This window comes from Corythoichthys intestinalis, chromosome 7 (assembly GCF_030265065.1).
Source record: "Corythoichthys intestinalis isolate RoL2023-P3 chromosome 7, ASM3026506v1, whole genome shotgun sequence".
Classification (NCBI taxonomy): Eukaryota; Metazoa; Chordata; class Actinopteri; order Syngnathiformes; family Syngnathidae; genus Corythoichthys; species Corythoichthys intestinalis.
Window position 1 is genome coordinate 28557560 of NC_080401.1, and position 20728 is coordinate 28578287.

General features: G+C 41.4%; 2 protein-coding genes across 9 annotated transcripts in view; one reads left to right on the forward strand and one right to left on the reverse strand.

Annotated features, from left to right (window-relative positions):
- Positions 1-221: 221 nt before the first annotated feature.
- Positions 222-20627, reverse strand: usp1 (ubiquitin specific peptidase 1). Of its 8 annotated transcripts, none has more exons than XM_057841223.1 (10): positions 20400-20627; positions 20264-20300; positions 19708-19871; positions 15766-15910; positions 14189-14290; positions 13944-14113; positions 9841-10481; positions 6005-6163; positions 1235-1436; positions 222-1158 (listed from the first exon to the last, which is right to left on the reverse strand). In XM_057841223.1, exons 3-10 carry the CDS (start codon positions 19845-19847, stop codon positions 474-476), a joined length of 2244 nt encoding a protein of 747 aa, XP_057697206.1. In that variant the 5' UTR covers positions 19848-19871; positions 20264-20300; positions 20400-20627; the 3' UTR covers positions 222-473. The 8 variants fall into 8 exon arrangements, with proteins under 8 accessions (XP_057697206.1, XP_057697205.1, XP_057697209.1 ...); XM_057841222.1 differs by having other exon boundaries at positions 20214-20300; positions 20400-20438; XM_057841226.1 differs by lacking the exon at positions 20264-20300 and having other exon boundaries at positions 15766-15907; positions 20446-20627.
- kank4 (KN motif and ankyrin repeat domains 4) overlaps positions 19612-20728 on the forward strand; it is a 130701-nt gene continuing 129584 nt past the window's right edge. Inside the window, exon 1 of the mRNA XM_057841215.1 lies at positions 19612-19874. The gene's annotated coding sequence lies outside the window, so the exon portion shown is untranslated. The remainder of the gene's footprint in view (positions 19875-20728) is intronic.

Below are 20728 nucleotides of genomic sequence, written 5' to 3' on the forward strand. Positions count from 1 at the left end.
ATCAGTTTCTTTTAAAGAGGAGTGCAAGAACAGAAACTGCTTTTTCAGTCTGGTCTGTGTCGGAGTAAAAAAAAAAAAAAAAAGACTGGGGTAAATGTTCTGGAGAAATTATATTTGTATTTTAACATACTAATCATTTGTTAATCTATAGCAGTCATTTGTAAAGTAAACCAAATGTTAACCAACAAAATTATTAATTCACTCTTCTTTCACTGTAAAAGTTTCTCATGAATTATTACCCATTTATTATGGTCCACTTGAGTTCAGAGTCAAAACTACCACTTCACTAGTTCATTTTACAGTGTTGTCTCGAACTACAGTACAACAAAATGGTTTGGTATTGCTTTATAAATGGAAATGTATGCAAGGGCTGAATATAAAACTTTTGAATGGTTGTAGAAACAAGTGAAGCAAAAAAAAAAAAAAAAAGACCTAGAACCCAGAAGAGAAAAAAAAGTTAACCGGTGTTAGTGTCACTGTTTAGACACAGGTATTCTCTTGTAAAAGAGCAAGTAGGGTGTTGAAGAAGAGTTGGTTTGAGGGAAGCAGGCTCGCAGAAAGTCCGCCTCCTCGAACATAGTCACTTCTGAATCGTCAAACTGCAGCCATTTGCCTTCATATTTGAGGAGGTTGTTTAAAGCCTCCTGTTCTTCCTCCCGTAAAGTCGTTCTCGATTCCTCTCCATCGTCAGTCTGATTTTTACACTCAGCTTCTGCTTTTTGTTTTAAAGTTTTTCTCTGATCAGATCCGTCTTTTGCCCCGCCAGCGACCACTTTTTCTTCGCGCTCGGTCCGACTGCGCTGGCCTCCCAAGAGTCCGACAACGGCATCAGGAGGTTCCTTACCTCCCAGTTCGTCGTAAGGCGAGCTCATGCACTGCTTAACTCCACCGTTGCAGTCATCCCGTGCTTCTTCTTCGGACTCCTCGAGCTGATCCGTTTCACACAGCCAGAACTTGGCGTCTTTCAGGCCAGCCATGCGGACATAGGCGGTGTAGTGGCCGCTGCCGATGGACAAGCCGCTATGCATGACCACGGCAAAGAGCTCGTAGCTGTAACCTTTTCCCGACGAGCGCGGAGTGCACCATTCCTCCAGAGACAAGGTCAATGGTGTCTGCAGGGGTGCATTCACCTTAGAGAGACTGGCATGTGGGTCCATTCTAGACAGTGGGAACAAACAGGTGTGAGGAACGGTGTTCAACGCGAAGGTGTTTGCTGACCGAAGAAGCGACTCACTCTAAATTGCAGGCAGAAAAGCGCTTCAAGTGAATAGTGATGACTTCAGGAGTTTTATCAAATAGAAGACTCCTCTCTGCCTCCGCGTAATGGCGACACGTATCACAGAAGTACTTGTCCTCTCCGGCGATGCGTTCCACCGACGCGAACTGCGCAATGGCCCAATTCAGGGTCTTCTCCTCTGCTTTAGGGTAGGGAGAAACTGCAGACACATTTCGGATTTAAGATTTTCATGTGGATTTATCAGGTAATCATTTGTTGACTTGCACTATGAGAGACAACATGCAAATTACCGTATTGGTCCGAATATAAGACTGTGTTTTTTGCATTGAAATAAGACTGAAAAAGGGGGGGTCGTTTTAATTCGCGGTCTCGACATTATACCCATTCACGACGCTAGATGGCGCCAGATATCAGTGAAGTGATGTTCTGTCATGACAGATCTCAGCTACTCTCACGTTTAACCAGTTTGCATTATTATATTGCAATGTTTTTCCTTATTCAGATTTGTTTCAAGACTACATTTACATTTAGGCTTCACTTTGATGTAGTGCTGCAACGATTAATCGATTAGAATATTAATCATATTCGATTAGAAAAAAAATTCAAATTAAATTTTGCTGCCTCGAGTATTCGTTTAATTAAAGTGGCGTTGTATTGGTTTGTTTTGAAAGTGTTAGCATTTAGTTTGAATGATTTGGGTGGATACACTGCCCTCTAGTCTGCCTCATTTCACATGGCTGAATCCAGCTTCTCTCTGTTAAGACCAACATAAGCTAGGTTTTTGTTTGAGCTAATGTTTTTTTTTTTAATGCATTCGTAATTTAGTTTAAAGGTATATTTAGCCGTTTTTTTTTTGTGGGAATATGTGTTTGAACTATTTGTTAAGAGCATTGTAGAAAAACGTTGGCATTTTATAGCATTTAAACTAGCGGACTTTTGCTATGTAAGTTAGTCAATTGTTTTGTTGTACGTATATCCTCATTTATTTATGTTTTATACCTTTTGAGGCTCAGGTCAGATATTTTAATTTTTTTATGTTCCTTATCCGATTAATCGATTATTGGAACTAACTAGTTAATCGATTAATCGACTACCAAAATAATCGATAGCTGCAGCCCTACTTTTTAATGCAGTTATTGCAATTTTGTTGTTTTATCACAATAGATTGGTTTATTTTCATTTCAAAAACCAGAAGCCATTTATTCACGAATGTGATTGCACTTTAGTTTACATATTTAAATGTTCAGATATTATTATTTGAATGAGGCAAAATAACATGCTTTTCTCTCAAATATATGGTTATAATCATTTGTTTCGGATGTACTGTAATTATTTTCTGTATAAAAATTTGGTGTTCAAAAAGTGTTTTTTCAAACTTGAGTCTTGAAAAAGAGGGGGTCATCTTATAATCAGGGCCGTCTTATATTTGGGCCAATACAAGAGGAATGGTGGGTGATAGTTTACGGCACGCCGAGACCCGAAATTGTACACAAGTTATTAGGGGTGTGACAAAATATCGAAATGGTGATATATCGTGAAACTTTGTATCCCAAAAAGTTATCGATATGCTCCTGCCAAGATTCGAGATATTGTTTTAAAAAGGTGTCAATGTCTAAAAAAAAAAATAAAAAAAATTAAAAAGGATTCAACAAGTTGCTACCACAATCTTCCACCATAATAGTGTCTTAGTTAACGCTAAGGCTGCATTGACGGTGCTCTACGCCCAATCCATTTAGACTGGGAACGTTCATTCATTCAAAACCAGAGCATTCACAGTCATTCTGTCCGATTTTCAGGGCATTTACAGGTCACTTGCTGTTAATTTTAGGGCATTTACGGGTCATTTCCTGTTGAGTTTGAGTCACTGCCTATTCATTTGGGGTGATTCTAAGGTCACTTCCTGTTCTGTAACTAAAACAGGAAGTGACCCATAAAATACCCCAAAATCAACAGGAAGTAACTGAAAATGAACAGATAAATGACCTTAAATGGCCCAAAATTACCTCATTGCCTGGCGTTGGCTGCCACTGATGGCCATAGACGTTCAATCCGTTTGAAGTGGGAGGGATGGCAGCGAATGAACATTCCCAGTTCAAACTGATTGGACGTCTACTAGTGATAAACTCATTCCAATTCACAGTAGAAGCTTGTTTTTATGTTTACTTGTTACAGTGCCCTTCATAATTATTGGCACCCCTGAAAAAGATGTGTTTTTTAGCTTCTAATATATTTTTTAATTCAAATAATATGGGACCTTAATGGAAAAAAAGAAAAAAATCCAACCTTCAATACAAGTGCATTTATTCAGTGGGGAAAAAAATCCAACATAAAGAAATTATTTGACATCAAATAATGTGTGTAGACATGTGCCGGTTACCGGTTTCACGGTTTACCGTGGTGTGAAAACGTCGCGGTTTCAAAACCAATAAAATTTTCCGTCAGACCGTAGTACGGTATTCGCCATTTTCCATGTGTCAAAAATGCAGCCAGAAGTGGCGTGGCGCTCACCCCCTCCCGTTTGTTGCTGTGTGTGAAAGTGACTATCGGCTAAACAGCCAGCGAACCCTAAACAAATAATCCAAACTTAAGGCGTTCTTTTCTTCAATTTATTGAGCTCTCAAATCGTGGTAAGTGGAATATACAAAATGAATACATTTAAAACGTTGTACAATTGTATTTTTCCATGTGTGAGTAGCTAAACAGATTAGCTCTATGAAAAAGTTCGCCAAAAACAAAACACATATTTTCCTTTGAAATTCGATATACAAACTAACTAAAAGCTTATAAAAGACGAATGTTAGCCTAGGCTTAGCTGGGAGAGCAACTTCGTCGAGTGTTACAGCCGCAGAGTGAGAAAACAAGCTTGATTCGATTCACTTGAATGAAGGGGGGAAAAAAAGGCATAGCATCAAAGATCGTTAACTGAGGAAAGATGATCTTGCCTAGCACAAATCCACGTTCGCTTGGTCAAGGAGAGGTCTCACTCCCAATGTTTAAAAAAAAATTTTTTTTTTTTAGGTGAAACCTTTCCACAACAATATTTACATTTTAAATAACTTATACATTTTTAACTAACTTATTAACTTTTGAATTCTTTGTTCTTTCTAACACAAAGGCATGACATCATGTAGACTAGAGTTGACACAGTGGCTGAAAATGGCGAAACTTCACTTGAGCTTTTCAATCCTCAAAACAATTATGCAGTATAAATTTTTTAAAATTTTATTCAGAAGAGTTTTTACTTTTTTATAGAAATTATTTTGTTCTTGCTCTAAACTTGAGCAACTTGAGCTGTGGCTGTGGGTATAGTCTACGTTGTATTTTAATTTTATTTAAAATATTTGTTTTTTTTATTGATAATTTATGTATTTTAACAATACATTCATATTCCAATTTGCAACTATGTTCTGAAAAAACAAATCCTGTTCAATGGAAAAAAGTTATTCTTTTTTAACCCATACATCTCAAAATAACACATTTTGGAGCTATAATTGCAATACCGTGATACCGTGAAACCGCGGTATTTTTGCTCACGGTTATCGTACCGTCAAAATCTCATACCGGCACATGCCTAAATGTGTGTCACATTTATTAGCACCCCTGGTGTTAATACTTTGTACAACCCCCATTTTGCCAACAAAACAAGGTCTGTGGACTGAAATGGCCATGGGAGGAGCTTGATTTTGTGTCTGGTGAACCATTTCTTTGTAGATTTAGCCATATGTTTAGGGTCATTGTCTTGCTGAAAGACCCAGTGACGACCCATCTTCAGCTTTCGGGCAGAGGGCAACAGATTTTGATTTAAAATGTTCTGGTATTTCAAAGCATTCATGATGCCATGCACCCCAACAAGGTTCCCAGGGCCTTTGGAAGCGAAACATCCATCTTGGTCTCACACAAAAATACGCCTGGGACCGTGTGCTTTGGTCAGATGAGACCAAGATTGAGCTTTTTGGCAACAAACACTAAGTGGATCTGGCGTGCCACGAAAGATGTGCATGCTGAAAAGCACCTCACACCCACTGTGAAGTATGGGGGTGGGTCAGTGATGCTGTGGGGTTGTTTCGCTTCCAAAGCCCCTGGGAACCTTGTTAGGATGCATGGTATTATGAATGCTTTGAAATACCAGGACATTTTAAATCAAAATCTGTTGCCCTCTGCCCAAAAGCTGAAGATGGGTCGTCACTGGGTCTTTCAGCAAGACAATGACCCTAAACATACGGCCAAATCTACACATAAATGGTTCAGCAGACACAAAATCAAGCTCCTCCCATGCCCATCTCAGTCCCCAGACGTTTTGTTTGCAAAAGGGGGTTGTACAAAGTATTAACACCAGGGGTGCTAATAAATGTGACACGCATTATTTGATGTCAAATAATTTTTTCTGTATGTGGGATATTTTTCCCCACTGAATAAATGCACTTGTATTGAAGTTTGGATTTTTCTCTTTTTTTCCATTAAGGTCCCATATTATTTGAATTAAAAAAAATATTAGAAGCTAAAAAACATCTTTTTCAGGGGTGCCAATAATTATGGAGGGCACTGTATTTGTAGAATATCCTACAATGATTTCCTGAGCAATGTATCGATAATCGTTGCATCGCCATATCGTCAGATCATCGTTATCGTGAGCTTTGTCTCGCATATCGTATCGTTAGGTACCAAGAGGTTCCCACTCCTACAAGTTATGTTGCTATAGGAACAGAACTCTGTTGCTAAGTTGAAATTGGGTTTATTAGTGCTGCTACAGTTGAGACTTATTCTAACCAGAAGAGAGGTCATCCAAGTCGCTGTGTTGCTCTTCCATGACAGGGACACTGATGTCCTGGAAATCCTCCCGTCTTTCCGTGAAGCTTTCACACTCCAGACAACGAGTCCGTAGAACCAGCTGACCCTGGAACAGGCGCTCCATCAGGTCCAGACCGTCTGCAAAGCCATAATCATAAAAACTAAACATACAGTAGGGCGATTAATCAAAATTTCCATTCTGGTTAAACATGATTTTACTCCGCCAAGGCTGCCCTTGGTCACCAAATTCTGTTCAAAATTTTTATTGACCGAATATCTAGGCGCAGCCGAAGCATTGAGGGGTTCCGGTTTGGTGCCCTTAGCATTGCCTCTCTGTAATTGGCAGATGATGTGCTGTTGGCTTTATCAACCTCCAACTTTCAATGGAGCGGTTCGCAGCATGTGAAGCGGTCGGAATGTAATGTAACTTCTCAGTTTTATTCAATTTAAGCGACGCCAGAAGTTGTAGTGTTTTGGCGTAAGGAAGACTTCGTTTCCCATGAGGACAAGCGTACGCTCGCACAGTGTCGTAAACTCATCAATCAATCAAAAATCAATCTCACGGTTGCCTGCAGATGTATTAGACAACATTTCTGTTTCCAGCGGCTGTGTGAAGGATAAATAGTTGTGGCTAGACAATAGCAATTGTGTCGCTTAAGGCCGAATTATGCTTCCGCGTCAGACCTGCGCCGTCAAAAGCACAGGTTTGGTGCCAAAAGAGTTGTTTTGATGTTTAATTTTCAACAACAGACAGTTCACACACGATACATCATCACTGATTGAGAGTGCCTTGGTGCTTTTAAGATAACGTTAACATCAAGGCTTCCAATGAAGTTTGAGAAGTTCCATAGACGCCAGAAATTTGCTATGGCTTCCCACTGGCTGGTTGTAGAACACGGCAAACAAATCGGGCTGGAGGGCTTTGCAGACCTCGGACAAAACGCTGGACGCAGTGCTCAAGGCCAGTTTGAAGCTAGCAGCCACAGCTAGCTTGGCTAGAACTCTCTATGCGGCATCAAAAGTTGGACAGACTGCCTCAAAACAGTCTTCTGCATTGCCTGCGCCTCAACATTTGTAGTATCAACATTCATTCAATGTTGATGAGCTGAAGATCCACATTCAAGCGTTCCATCTTGCATTGTTTATTTTATCTCCGTTAAACTAGACAAGAGGAAGTCAACATGCATGGCCCAAAACCGTACAAACATAACGCCACACCCCTCTAGTGGCTTGGCGGTGAATTACAGAGCAACACGTTACCCGGCCGGAGAATTGTCGAATGACACCGTAGTCACTGCGCCGTCACCGCAACGCGGCAGCATAACTCAGGCTTTAGTGTGGCTAACACCTCGCACCTCCCCTGAACCAGTCAGCGCTGACGAGCTCGTTTTTTTTTTTTGGGGGGGGGGGGATTACACATGCTAGTGAAAGCCTGATAGCCTCTATTTTGTCTTTTTTGTTGCTCTGCCATCTTTGCAGAATTCGTGCGAAAGAGTTTGCATCAACTTCCGTCTTTCTAACGAATGGGGAAAGTGACATATGCCATAAACCAGTCAGCACATTTGTAGTTTTTTTGTGAGGCAGGGTTCCTGCCACCCTCCTCAAAGTTAATTAGTGCCGGTGAAAGCGATACAGACCCTGTTAGGCCATAACAGGTGTCTCATTCAACTAGTTGTCAGTCGACATAGCATTACAAATGTTATGAAAATATTTTATAAAGATTGAAAAGTTCCCTAGTGTTGCTTTAACGTACAGAGACCGGCAAACTGAGGTCGGAGGAAACGGCGGGTGGATGTTGATACGGTGTGCCATGTTCTGTGTAATTTAACAAATGCATTACTAAATATGAAGTTTTTATTGTCACATTAGCCTACTAGCAAACGGAGGTCGGAGGAGACGGCATGACCCCCTTTCAGACTTGTATCCGTGTAAGGTGACACGGGATGTGATCTCTACATGGGGAGATATCCCGGGAATGACACAGATTAGACACTTTCGCAGATTGTACCGTGTTGTCGACTCGGCGCTCTCAGTGCGGGGAGGGCGGCTGGATTTTATAACCTGGACATTACGTCATTTTTGGTCCGCATTGGCAACAAAATAAACTACAAATTTCTAAAGATGGATGATGGACTCTCGTCCTCGGCTTTCTGATCCAGAAGCAATTTAATTTTGTTAAGTTTAATTTTCATATTTCCAGTTTGCCATGTTGATAATTATTGCTTTTCATCTTACTGCGAAGAAAGAGGAAATGACGATCAGCCCGCCATGATATTTACGTCATCAGCCTTCGTGCTGTGACCTGGAAATTTAACACCTTCTTTCACACATCCCACTTCCCAGGAAAGTCCCGGACATTATACCAGGATGTGACTCTGTAAATGTCCGCAACATTGCCGTGTCAGTCGACCTGGGAAATTGCTTTCACACATAAGGGCTGCTCGATTAAATCCCGGGATTTAAACGGTGTTCAGTAGAGGTGTGCAAAATTTCCGATTCTTAGATTATTCGCGATTCGGCCGTGGAAGATTCGAGAACGATTCACAAACATCCAAATTCCGATTATGGAAATATGCCAAGTAAAGCGGAAGTACAACACACTCAGCGCGCCGCGCGGTCAATGAGGAACGGAGCGAGAGTAGCTAAACATCATGCTTCTCATTGCCCGGCCCCTCGGGTAATGCCAATGGTCAACTCACGGCTCTAGCTCAACTCATGCCACGAGATAAAAAAACACAAGAACATACCTGACTGCTGCCGAAAAGCTGCTTCAAAGTACATCGACATGTTACGGTAGATATCATTTATATAGGACTAGATGTAATATAGATTCGGTAGCGTTAGCAGCACGCCTACAAAAAGCTAGATGCGGGCGTTAGTAAACAGTCGCCATCTTAAAGCAGTACACTTCCTTGCAAGGCTGTTGTAGCGAACCTTCCAAGCAAACCTAATTAACTTTTTATCTAAAATACTCCTAAATCGGTAAAATATTGTGTTGAATCTATCTTTAAAATAGTTTTAAAACTTTCACATGTCGAAAGTAGACAAAAGGGAAATTATGGAATAACAGGAGCAATTTTAACAACTTTAACAGTTGATTCTCAACATTAAATTAATTGAATGTAGTTTAAAGCTGCTGATACAGAATGGGGACTGGAGTTTTTTATTTAATGTTATTTTTGTATATTTGTTTACTGCTATATGTTAACTTGATACTGAAATAGTAGTTTGGTTTAGCCTGAGAGTATTTTTGAACAATTTTGGAAGTAATGTATAAAACATTTTTTTTTTTTTTAATTTTTCTTTTTTTTTTTTTTTAAAAGGAGGGGGGGTGCATCAATAATCGTTTTATAATCGAATCGGAGCCTCTGAATCGTAATCGTAATCGAATCGTTAGGTGCCCAAAGATTCCCAGCTCTAGTGTTCAGGCGTGTGTGAAAGAGACTCATGTGCGTGTGTTTGTGTATGTGTGTAGGTGGGGTGGTGAGCCACATTGTCTAGCCTATTCAATCACACGCACACCGCACTATTTTTCTGTCATTTTCCTTCTTAATTTCAATGGTAACGTCACCTTTTTTCATCACCTGCACTAACCTTCTTAAGACCCATGCTGATTTCTCTCACAAGAAAATCCACCGTGCGTCTGTCATGCGGGAAAACAATGAAATTGCGACGCTGTCATAAACCCTCCTATTTCCAGCATGTCGTCATATGTCGAGACAAATGACGAGTCAAATTTTATGTCGATGTCGAAAGGATTAATGTCGAGGTACCACTGTAATACAATAGTTCATGTTCAATTTCTCATGTCGTACCTTGATGAAGCGCTGCCTTGTGGAGCTGCTCCTCCTTGGTGACTCCGTCACATTTCTCGTCGGTTTGACCTCCGTCATTCTCTTGCTCTGGTGTGATTGAGCTTTTTGAAAATGTAGAGGTGAGTTTCCCCACAGTTTGAAACACAGACATAATGCTGGGCTGTTTCCCAGCAGACTTCAGCCAGCTCAGTTTCCTGCCTTTCTTCTTTTTCCTGTCAGCCGCTTTAAATGTTTTCTCATCACTACTACCTCCGCTCCTTTCTTCTTCATCTTTTTGGACCTCCTTCGCCTCTTCTTCCCCTCCGACCTTGATCTTGGTTGACTTCCTCTTGGAGCGAGTGACAGGTGCACTCAACGTGCACTCTTCTGCTCCAGATTTTTGAGATTTAGCCTTCTTTTTGGCATTTCCCATCTCTGTGTCGCTTTTCCTTTTTCCTGCCACCTGACAGTCCTCATCTGTGCTTTTATGGGATTCTGGCAATAAGCTCTCGCCATGTTCCACTTTTGTTTTAGTCGTGTTGTCGTCCTGCTCTTGCTCTTTTTTTATGGTGTTGCATGCCTCCTGGATGTATCCCAGGATACACTGCAGAGCCTCTTGGGCATCATGCTGAAGATAGCCTTCATACATGGGGTTGAGTTGCCTGCAAAGCAGTAAATCATGAATTTTTTTTTTTTACAGCTTACCACTTTCAGGGAAACCAATCACTACGGCAGACAGCGATTCAAAAGTTGACACTGAAGACCTTTATTCCTTTATAGTAGAGATCGCCGATATGAGGTTTTCAGGACTGATACCGATACCGATTATTAGTAGTTAGAGGGACCGATAACAGGTTTCTGGAGCCGTTATTCATTTGCAGTAAAAGTGTAAAAAATTGCCTAAAATTGAATAATGCAAACACTGAACTTCATTGAAATGCCTAAAGTGTGTTTTTTGAATGACACAAATAAAAAAACAATAGCTCTAAAAGTACCTGAATTTCCTAGGCTCAGAAACATCTCTTATAAAATTGAATAAAAAATGAAAAATAGCTCTTTGGAAAAATTCCCCCAAAATTTTTTAAAAAGTTTTTAACATGTTACTTGTCGCACCATGCAGCCTTCAGAATGCAAATTATTTTTAAACAAGAATAACGTAGAAAAACAGTTGTCTTTATTACATACTTCACTGAGTCCAGTCAAATCCGCTCACTGCTGAGAACAGCCGCGCACCCACACACACACAATGAGTTGGCACGGAACAATAGTGTTTACTGTTTAACAAGCTAAACAATGTTTGACACATTCGGCATCTTTAAAAGGTAGTGGTGCCAAGCTTCTCTGGCAAGATCAAAGCTTCAACCACTGTCAATCGTCGTTAACAGGAAGCAGCAGGAGGGATAGTGAGGCTGTACGAGCATTAAGCAGAAAAAAAATTTTTTAATTAAAAATCTGATTCTTTTCACCCGATTCCGATCCTCTGAAAAAAGGCATGGTCCCTATCCCCAATCCCTCTTTTTAAATTAACTTTTTCCATATCGGGAAGTCGGATTTTTAAAAAGGCCGATACCAATATACGTCAAAGTTCCAAATATCAGTTGGCCGATATATCGGTCTATCTTCTTTATACAGCAAGTGACTATTTGTGATACTTAAAAAAACGTTTTAATGTATTAATAATGATTAAAACGCTGGTTACAGCACCAACTAACACAGTTTTTAAATCATATTTAACTGATTGCATGCCACACATCGCACTTCATTTCAAACCAATAGTTTAATGGTTTCCCTCGGGTGAAGAGAGGGGCGGAGCTGTCAACTGATCACCTGGTGGTGTGTTGGCTCCGATGGCGGGGGAAGATGCTGGCCAGACCTGGCAGGCCCAAACGTATTGTGAGGGTCTGCTGGGAACGTCTGGCAGAATCCCCTGTCAGAAAGAGTTTCAACACCCACCTCCGGCAGAACTTCTCCCTTGTCCCAGGGGAGGTGGGGGACATTGAGTCCGAATGGGCCATGTTCCGCACCTCCATTGTTGAGGCGGCCGATCAGAGCTGTGGCCGTAAGATGGTTGGTGCCTGTTGTGGCGGCAATCCCCAAACCCGCTGGTGGACACCAGCGGTAAGGGATGCCGTCAAGCTGAAGAAGGAGTCCTATCGGGCCTTTTTGGCCTGTGGGACTCCGGAGGCAGCTGACAGGTACCGGCTGGCCAAGCGGACTGCGGCTTCGGCGGTCGCCGAGGCAAAAACCTGGACATGGGAGGAGTTCGGCGAGGCCATGGAAAACGACTTCCGGACGGCTTCGAGGAAATTCTGGTCCACCATCCGGCGCCTGAGGAGAGGAAAGCAGTGCACCATTAACACTGTGTATAGTGAAGATGGTGTGCTGCTGACCTCGACTCGGGACGTCGTGAGCCGGTGGGGAGAATACTTTGAGGCCCTCCTCAATTCCACCGACACGCCTTCCTTTGAGGAAGCAGAGTCTGGGGACTCCGAGGCGGGCTCTTCGATCTCTGGGGTTGAAGTCACTGAGGCGGTTGGAAAGCTCCTCGGTGGCAAGGCTCCGGGGGTAGATGAGATCCGCCCGGAGTTCCTAAAGGCTCTGGATGTTGTAGGGGTGTCGTGGCTGACACGTCTCTACAACATCGCGTGGACATCGGGGACAGTGCCTCTGGATTGGCAGACCGGGGTGGTGGTCCCCCTTTTTAAGAAGGGGGACCAGAGGGTGTGTTCCAATTATAGAGGGATCACACTCCTCAGCCTCCCCGGTAAAGTCTATTCAGGGGTGCTGGAGAGGAGGGTCCGTCGGGAAGTCGAATCTCGGATTCAGGAGGAGCAGTGTGGTTTTCGTCCCTGCCGTGGAACAGTGGACCAGCTCTACACCCTCGGCAGGGTCCTCGAGGGTGCATGGGAGTTCGCCCGATCAGTCTACATGTGTTTTGTGGATCTGGAGAAGGCGTTCGACCGTGTGCCTCGGGGAGTCCTGTGGGGGGTGCTCCGGGAGTACGGGGTACCGAGCCCCTTAGTAAGGGCTGTTCGGTCCCTGTACGACCGGTGTCAGAGTTTGGTCCGCATTGCCAGCAGTAAGTCGAATTCGTTCCCAGTGAGGGTTGGACTCCGCCAAGGCTGCCCTTTGTCACCGATTTTGTTCATAATTTTTATGGACAGAATTTCTAGGCGCAGCCGAAGCGTTGAGGGCGTCCGGTTTGGTGACCTCAGCATTGAATCTCTGCTTTTTGCAGATGATTTAGTGCTGTTGGCTTCATCAAGCCGTGACCTCCAACTCTCACTGGAGCGGTTCGCAGCTGAGTGTGAAGCGGTTGGGATGAAGATCAGCACCTCCAAATCCGAGACCATGGTCCTCAGTCGGAAAAGGGTGGAGTGCCCTCTACGGGTCGGGGATGAGATCCTGCCCCAAGTGGAGGAGTTCAAGTATCTTGGGGTCTTGTTCACGAGTGACGGTAGGAGGGAGCGGGAGATCGACAGGCGAATCGGTGCAGCGTCTGTAGTAATGCGGACTCTGCACCGGTCCGTAGTGGTGAAGAAGGAGCTGAGCCGAAAGGCAAAGCTCTCGATTTACCAGTCGATCTACGTTCCCACCCTCACCTATGATCACGAGCTTTGGGTCGTGACCGAAAGAACAAGATCCCGGATACAAGCGGCCGAAATGAGTTACCTCCGCAGGGTGTCCGGGCTCTCCCTTAGAGATAGGGTGAGAAGCTCGGTCATCCGGGAGGGACTCGGCGTCGAGCCGCTACTCCTCCGCGTAGAGAGGAGCCAGCTGAGATGGCTCGGGCATCTGGTTCGGATGCCTCCCGGACGCCTCCCTGGAGAGGTGTTCCGGGCATGTCCCACCGGCGGGAGGCCCCGGGGACGACCCAGGACACGCTGGAGAGACTATGTCTCTCGGCTGGCCTGGGAACGCCTTGGGATCCCGCCGGAGGAGCTGGTTGAAGTGGCTGGGGAGAGGGAAGTCTGGGCTTCCCTGTTAAAGCTGCTGCCCCCGCGACCCGACCCCGGAACAAGCAGAAGATAATGGATGGATGGATGGATAGTTTAATGAGTACCTAGTAAGGGTTAAAAAAGTAAAAAGATATATTGACATGAAAGGTTTAATTTTACAGCTACCTGAGTGTGTTAAGAACTTTATGAGGCGACGTGTCAAGCTCTCGCTCCATGAAGCTGTTGCTGTTTAGCAGAAATTTGGACTGCAGCCGCTCCACAGACCTTATCAGACTGTGTAAGCTCTCAAGGAGCTCAATGTGTGCTGGTGGAGACTTGGCAGCATCCCCTGATGGCTACAAATAACATTTAAGAAAATGACTGCTAAAAAACATGACAGGAAAAGTGTCATAGGAAGAAAAGGTGCCAACCTCTTCGCACGGTTTCAGCTCTTCAGGGGGTTTAGTGTTCTTTTTTGACAACTTGTATAAGGATTTGATGCCCTCTTTTAGGCCAGGACAGTGATAGAGGACCTGTGGAAACAGTCACACATCCGCGTCAACAAAGAACAGGGTTCCTACAGCTCAAGGCAGGTTAAATTCAAGACTTTAGTGCCGTTTGAAATTAAACTTAAGACCAACTCGAGATTAAAACTAAAATTGAAAAAAATAAAGAAAAAAAACATGCGACATCAAGTTGTGTGGTTCAGTCATTGCTAAAAACCACATGCAACCACATGACGTACCAGGAAGTGGAGATATGTCAACAACGCAAACAATCTGGAAGTGACGTTACTTAATCATATCTCTTATTCTTACAACAAACTAGATTTCATATTTCATAAATTTCATCATATCACTAACAAGGAATTTAAAAATTAATCATGTTTAACATGATAAACGGTGTTTGTTTGATTGAAGGGGAAATTCTTAACTTTCCCAAATCACGTAATTTTGGTTTGATAGGCTGGCCCCCCTGGAGTGGCTGGCGGTGTTGCAACAGACGCTCAGATTGCGCCCGGCGGGATACGCTACAACTTGGAATACTTTTTGGCTTCCCAGTTAAACTTAGCAATGGACAAAGGCAGGAGGATAAATTCAAAGTTATATCGACACTGCTGCACAGATTTTTCAAACCACTTAATTCGGAACAATCGTCGGACAACTCGTCTTTCTTCAGCAATGTAGACATTGAGTCAGGAGAAAATGTTTTTATTTTTGTGGAAGATGGTTTTGAGGACGATATATATGCTGAGGATGATGGAAATCTTGCAGATATTATTGGTCCGTACATGTATGAGCTGGAGGCAAAACCTCCAGCAGATGACACAATCGCCGGTGATGATAAGTTAAAGAAAATGACAACATTTTGAAAAATTGTTTAGTACTGTATCTTTTAAAAACTCTTAATATTCAAGCAATATTCAAGTTATGGTCATGGTTGAGAGAAATGCTTTGTTCTGCCTCCTCGCCAAGTGTCCCACAGCCAGGTTCACGAAAATCACTCCGGATTTGCAGCACAAATTTCACCCACGCTTATCTGAGTGCATCCTTATTTTGAAAAACCCACACGTTGATATCCCTTTGATATCTTTGTTTGCAAAACTCTTGCATCCACCGACAGCGCAATAGTTCGGCATTTGTGGAGGATAGTTCACACAGTGATGCATATACTAAATGGCACACTTTCTACATTCGGCTACGCCTCCCTTAGCTGACGTCCTCACTAAAAATTACCAAGAGTACCCAATCGCGCCAGTTGATTTTTCATTCATTACTGACGACCTGCGGGACTGATTTATAAAACAAAACAAAAAAAAAACTATGCCACTGTCTTATTTCATAACAGGTTTGGATTATGAAAGATTTTAGTGTATATTTTAAAGTATTCGCGAGTATATGAACACCTAGAGTGTGTATGATTAGAAAATGCGGTTACATCAACACAGTAAGAATGGAGCCCAGCCATAAACTGAGCAGCCTTGGTATTCTTGAAAACAGCAACTCACCTGTAAGATGCTGTTCAAATAGCAAGTGTTTCCCCCATTGCTGAGCCCCACAAATGGCAGCAAGTCCTCTCTCTTATCACATGTTAGTGGGATGTCAGGTGAGCTTGGTTGCAGATAGGGAGCAGGCACTACCTGATCATTGCTGCTGAGGAAGCAATCAGATTAAGACATTATTACATGAGACCAAGGATGGACTCTTTTCATTAGTCTAATCTTGATTTTAACTAGGAATGTCCCTGTCGCATATTTTTGCACCCAAGTCCGAGTTGCCTGATCTTGAGAATCTGCCGATAGTCCCGATTCGATACCGGGGAGAAAAAAAAAAAAGAAAAACTTTTTTTTTTTTTATTTGAACAAATGTTACAACACTAGGCATGTGCCGGTATGATATTTTGACGGTACGATAACCGTAAGCAAAAATACCGCGGTTTCACGGTATTGCAATTATAGCTTCAAAAAATTTTGAGATGTATGGGTTAAAAAAAATAACTTTTTTCCATTAAACAGGATTTTTTTTTTCAGACCATAGTTTGGAACATGAATATATTGTTAAAATAAATAAATTATCAATAAAATTTTTTTTTAAATAAAATTAAACTAAATATAACTTATAGACTATACTCACAACCACGCCTCAAGTTGCTCAAGATTAGAGCAGAACAAAATAATTTCTATAAAAAGTAAAAACACTTCTGAATAAAATTTTTTAAAAATTTATACTGCATGCCTTTTTTTTTGAGGGTGGAAAAGCTCAAGTGAAGTTCCGCCATTTTCAGCCACTGTGTCAACTCTAGTCTACATGATGTCATGCCTTTGTGTTAAAAAGAACAAATAATTCATAAGTTAGTTAAAAATGTATAAGTTAAAATGTATATATTGTTGTGGAAAGTTTCATCTAAAAAATAAAAATAAAAAATAAAACATTGGGAGTGAGACCTCTCCTTGATCCAGCGAACATGGATTTGTGCTTAGGGCAAGATCATCTTTCGCAATTAGCGATCTTTGATGCTATCACTTTTTCCCCTTCATTCAAGCGAATCAAGCTTTTTTTCTCACTCTGCGGCTGTCACACTCAACGAAGTTGCTCTCCCAGCTAAGCATCGGCTAACATTCATCTTTGTAAGCTTTTAGTTAGTTTGTATATTGAATTTGAAAGGAAAATGTGTGTTTTGTTTTTGGCGAACTTTTTCCATGGTGCTAATCTGTTGAAGCTACTCACATGGAAAAATCTAATTGTACAACATTTTAAATGTATTCATTTTGTATATTACACTTACCACGATTTGAGAGCTCAATAAATTGAAGAACAGTACGCCTTATGTTTGGAGTATTTGTGTTAGCTGGCTGGCTAGCCGATAGCGTCACTTTCACACACAGCAACAAACGGGAGGGGGTGAGCGCTGCTGCGCCAAGCCGCTTCTGGCTGCATTTTTGACACAAGAAAAATAGCGAATACCGTACTACGGTCTGACGGAAAATTTTAGTGGTTTTGAAACCGTGACGTTTTCACACCACGGTAAACCGTGAAACCGGTAACCAGCACATGCCCATACAACACTGTACTATTTCCAGTAGTGCTGCAACAATTAATCGATTAACTGGAGTGATTCAATCATAAAAAGTTTCTAATCAAATTTTGCTGCTTCGCGTATTCGTTTACTGTTGTAATGGTTTTGAACGTGTTTGCATTTAGTTTTATTGATTTGTGTGGATACACTGCCCTCGAGTGGCATCAGTGAATATAACAAGTCATTTAACATGGCAGAATTCAGCTGCTGCTTGTTAAGAACAATATAAGGTAAGATTTTGTTTGAGTTAATGGTTTGTTTGTTTTTTATACGTTCGTAATTTATTTTATTGGTATATTTAGCTGTTTTTGGTGGGAATATGTGTTTGAACGATTCGTTAGAGCATTGTAAAAAAAAAAAAAAAAAAAAAAAAAAGTTAGCATTTTATAGCATTTAAGCTAGCAGACTTTTGCTATGCAAGTTGGCCAATTGTTCTTTTGTTGTATTTAGGTCCTCATTTATTTTTTTATACTGTTTGAGGCTAAGCTCAGGTATTTTAATTTATTTTTAAATGGAAGTGCAATTCTGTATAGTTTGAAGAAACACTCTAGAATTTTATTTTGTAATGGCATGTAATGGTGTTTTGAAAGTGCAACCTATGCAAGTCTTTGTTTTACATCTCCTGCAATGCATTAAATGTTCCTAACCCGATTAGTCAATTATTCAAACTAACTGGTTGGTAGATTGATAGCTGCAGCCTTAATTGACAGTACGTACTCTTCCGCTTTTTCCAGGAGTGGTGCGGAGTATAAAACATATATATTCTTGTATCTTTTGGCAATACCATTGTATTTCTGGATTATTTTGTTACTTTTTAGCCCTTAAAAAAAAAAAAAAATATATATATATATATATATATATATATATGTATGTGTGTGTGTGTGTGTGTGTGTGTGTGTGTGTAGGCCTGAATGATATTGGAAAAATTCAACATTCCAACATATTGCCAAGGCTCCACACTTAATTTTTTGCATTGGTTGCACTGGTGCACCTAACTTTTCTTAAGCACCAGCACAAAATGTAGGTGCACCCACATTTTTCATTAGATCACCTTTAACACCATACATTTAATCAACCCCCTTACATAATATTATAATAATAATATAATTCATATGAGTGAGTCCACTCAAATTCATTCATGCTTTGATGCTCACGCTGCCTAAAACAGCCTCTAGACCAGTGTTTCTCAATTATTTTGTTACGCCGCCCCCAAGGAAGACATAAATGTTTCGCACCCCCCCAAACTCTCTGCCGCCACTGTAAATAGTATCGTTTGTCTATAAAATTACTATTAAAAGTACGCCTTTGCCTAACATTGTGTCCTTTTTTCTATTAAAGAAAAAAAAGTAACATAGATCAACTTATAATAAACTTTATTAACATTGTTTTTTTGTTTTTGTTTTTCAGAACGGAGAGTGAGAGGCTGTGCGCGCATGAAGTAGAAAACCAAATATATTTTTTATATTAAAAACCTGATCCTTTTCACCTGATTCTGATCCTCTGAAAAATGGTGTGATCACCCCAATTTCCGATCACCTGATGAGATCAGGACATCCCCAGTTTCAAAGTTCCGTCTATCCATGTTCTTATTAGGAGTGGGAACCTTTTGGTACCTCACGATACGATATGATTTGCGATACAAAAGCTCACGATAGCGATGATCTGACGATATGGCGATACAACGATAATCGATACATTGGTCAGGAAATCATTCTCGGATTTTCTACAAACAACTAATAAACAGAAAAACAAGTTTCTGCTGTGAATTGGAATGAGTTTATCACTAGTAGACGTCCAATCCATTTGAACATTCGCTGCCATCCCTCCCGCTTCAAATGGATTGAACATCTATGGCCGTAAGTGGCAGCCAATGCCAGACAACGAGGCAATTTGGGGCCATTTAAGATCATTTACCTGTTGATTTTCTGTTCCTTACTGTTGATTTTGGGGTATTTTATGGATCACTTCCTGTTTATTTTGAGCTAAAGAACAGGACGTGACCTGTGAATCACCCAAATGAACAGGCAGTGACTCAAACTCAACAGGAAATGACCTGTAAATGCCCTAAAATGGACAGCAAGTGACCTGTGAATCCTCTGGTTTTGAATGAACAAACGTTCCCAGCCTAAGTAGATTGGGTGTCGAGCACAGTCAAGTGCAGCTTTAGAGTTAACTGAGACACTACTATGGTGGAAGATTTTGATAGCAACTTGATGGTTCCTTTTTTTTTTTTTTTTTTTTCCAAACATTACTTTGTCACACCCCTAATTCTTATCTACCTTTATAATCTTCATAACCAACATGCTTGGGAATTGTGGGAGGAGGCCGGACAACCCTTTGAGAAAGAGTATTTCAAAAGAAAATGTATACTAACTTGGCTTCATTTGGTTGAGATTCAGAAAAATCCAGGGCTCGTTTAGTTTCCTTCTTCTGGAAGAACCTCAGAGACAGTTTGCTCCTCTTGGTAGGGCTCCCAAGCGGTGCCACAACATGTTCGCCCTGCAGACCCGGCATCTTGACACTTCACAAAGCCTTTTCCTGGTAGGAGTTGCAACATTCTTTTATGAGGTCAAATGAACAAACACTATTATCATGTAGCTCAAATGGACAACATACAATAACGTTTCAATCGTAAAAAAAAAAAAAAAGCAAGTGCGCACACGACTACGCTGTAAACAAATATTATACAAGTAACACCACTGCATCAAAGAAACGTAGTAGGCTGTATGTACACATATCAAAGCCAGGACGCAGGAGGTATTACATAACAACTAAACCACCACTTACGATCACGATATGCTATCTTAATTGTGCAAGTAATACCATACTGTATCAATGAAAGGTAGTATAAGTATCAAGGCCAGAAGAATTACCAATTACCAAACGAGTGATGGCCCAGTTAACGACCAATTGTGACCACAATGTGCTACCTTTACTGTCATCTCCGTTCCCAATGCTGTTTTGTGCCTACAAGCAGGATGACAAAACTGGGTCACTTAAAACGAAGCGGGAAAGGATGTTTCTCTTAACTCATCATATAAACAAACTCAAATTCCGTAAACTCACATTCGTCAGAAAAGCTAAATTCAAATATATTTTTACAGTTGCTCACGTGAAGAATCCAACTTTAATCGACCCTCCACCAGAATTTGGCGCTTTTTCTTCACTGGGCGATTGGTGGCGGTGACTGGTGCATCGCCGGTTTTAGACTACCACACCATTCAAATGTGAAAGATGTTTTTAAGGAAAGCTTTCAAGTGTTATGATCATCGTACTATTTATCGCGTCTCTCTATTGTGACTGTAAGTGATGGTGATACACAAAAACATAAACAGTTTTCTAAAATATCATCAGGCGTTTGTATCAGACACCTATACGTTTAGGCCCACTTTATT

What these genes read in the sequence shown, in the direction of transcription:
- usp1 (XM_057841218.1), bottom strand. Translation starts at nt 19,847, where the DNA reads ATGCCGGGTCTGCAGGGCGAACATGTTGTGGCACCGCTTGGGAGCCCT. An exon ending in TCTCAACCAAATGAAGCCAA is followed by an intron (nt 15,911 to 19,707) that starts GTTAGTATACAT and finishes TTGCTTCCTCAG; the next exon opens with CAGCAATGATCAGGTAGTGC. An exon ending in AAAGTTCTTAACACACTCAG is followed by an intron (nt 10,482 to 13,943) that starts GTAGCTGTAAAA and finishes ACTGCTTTGCAG; the next exon opens with GCAACTCAACCCCATGTATG.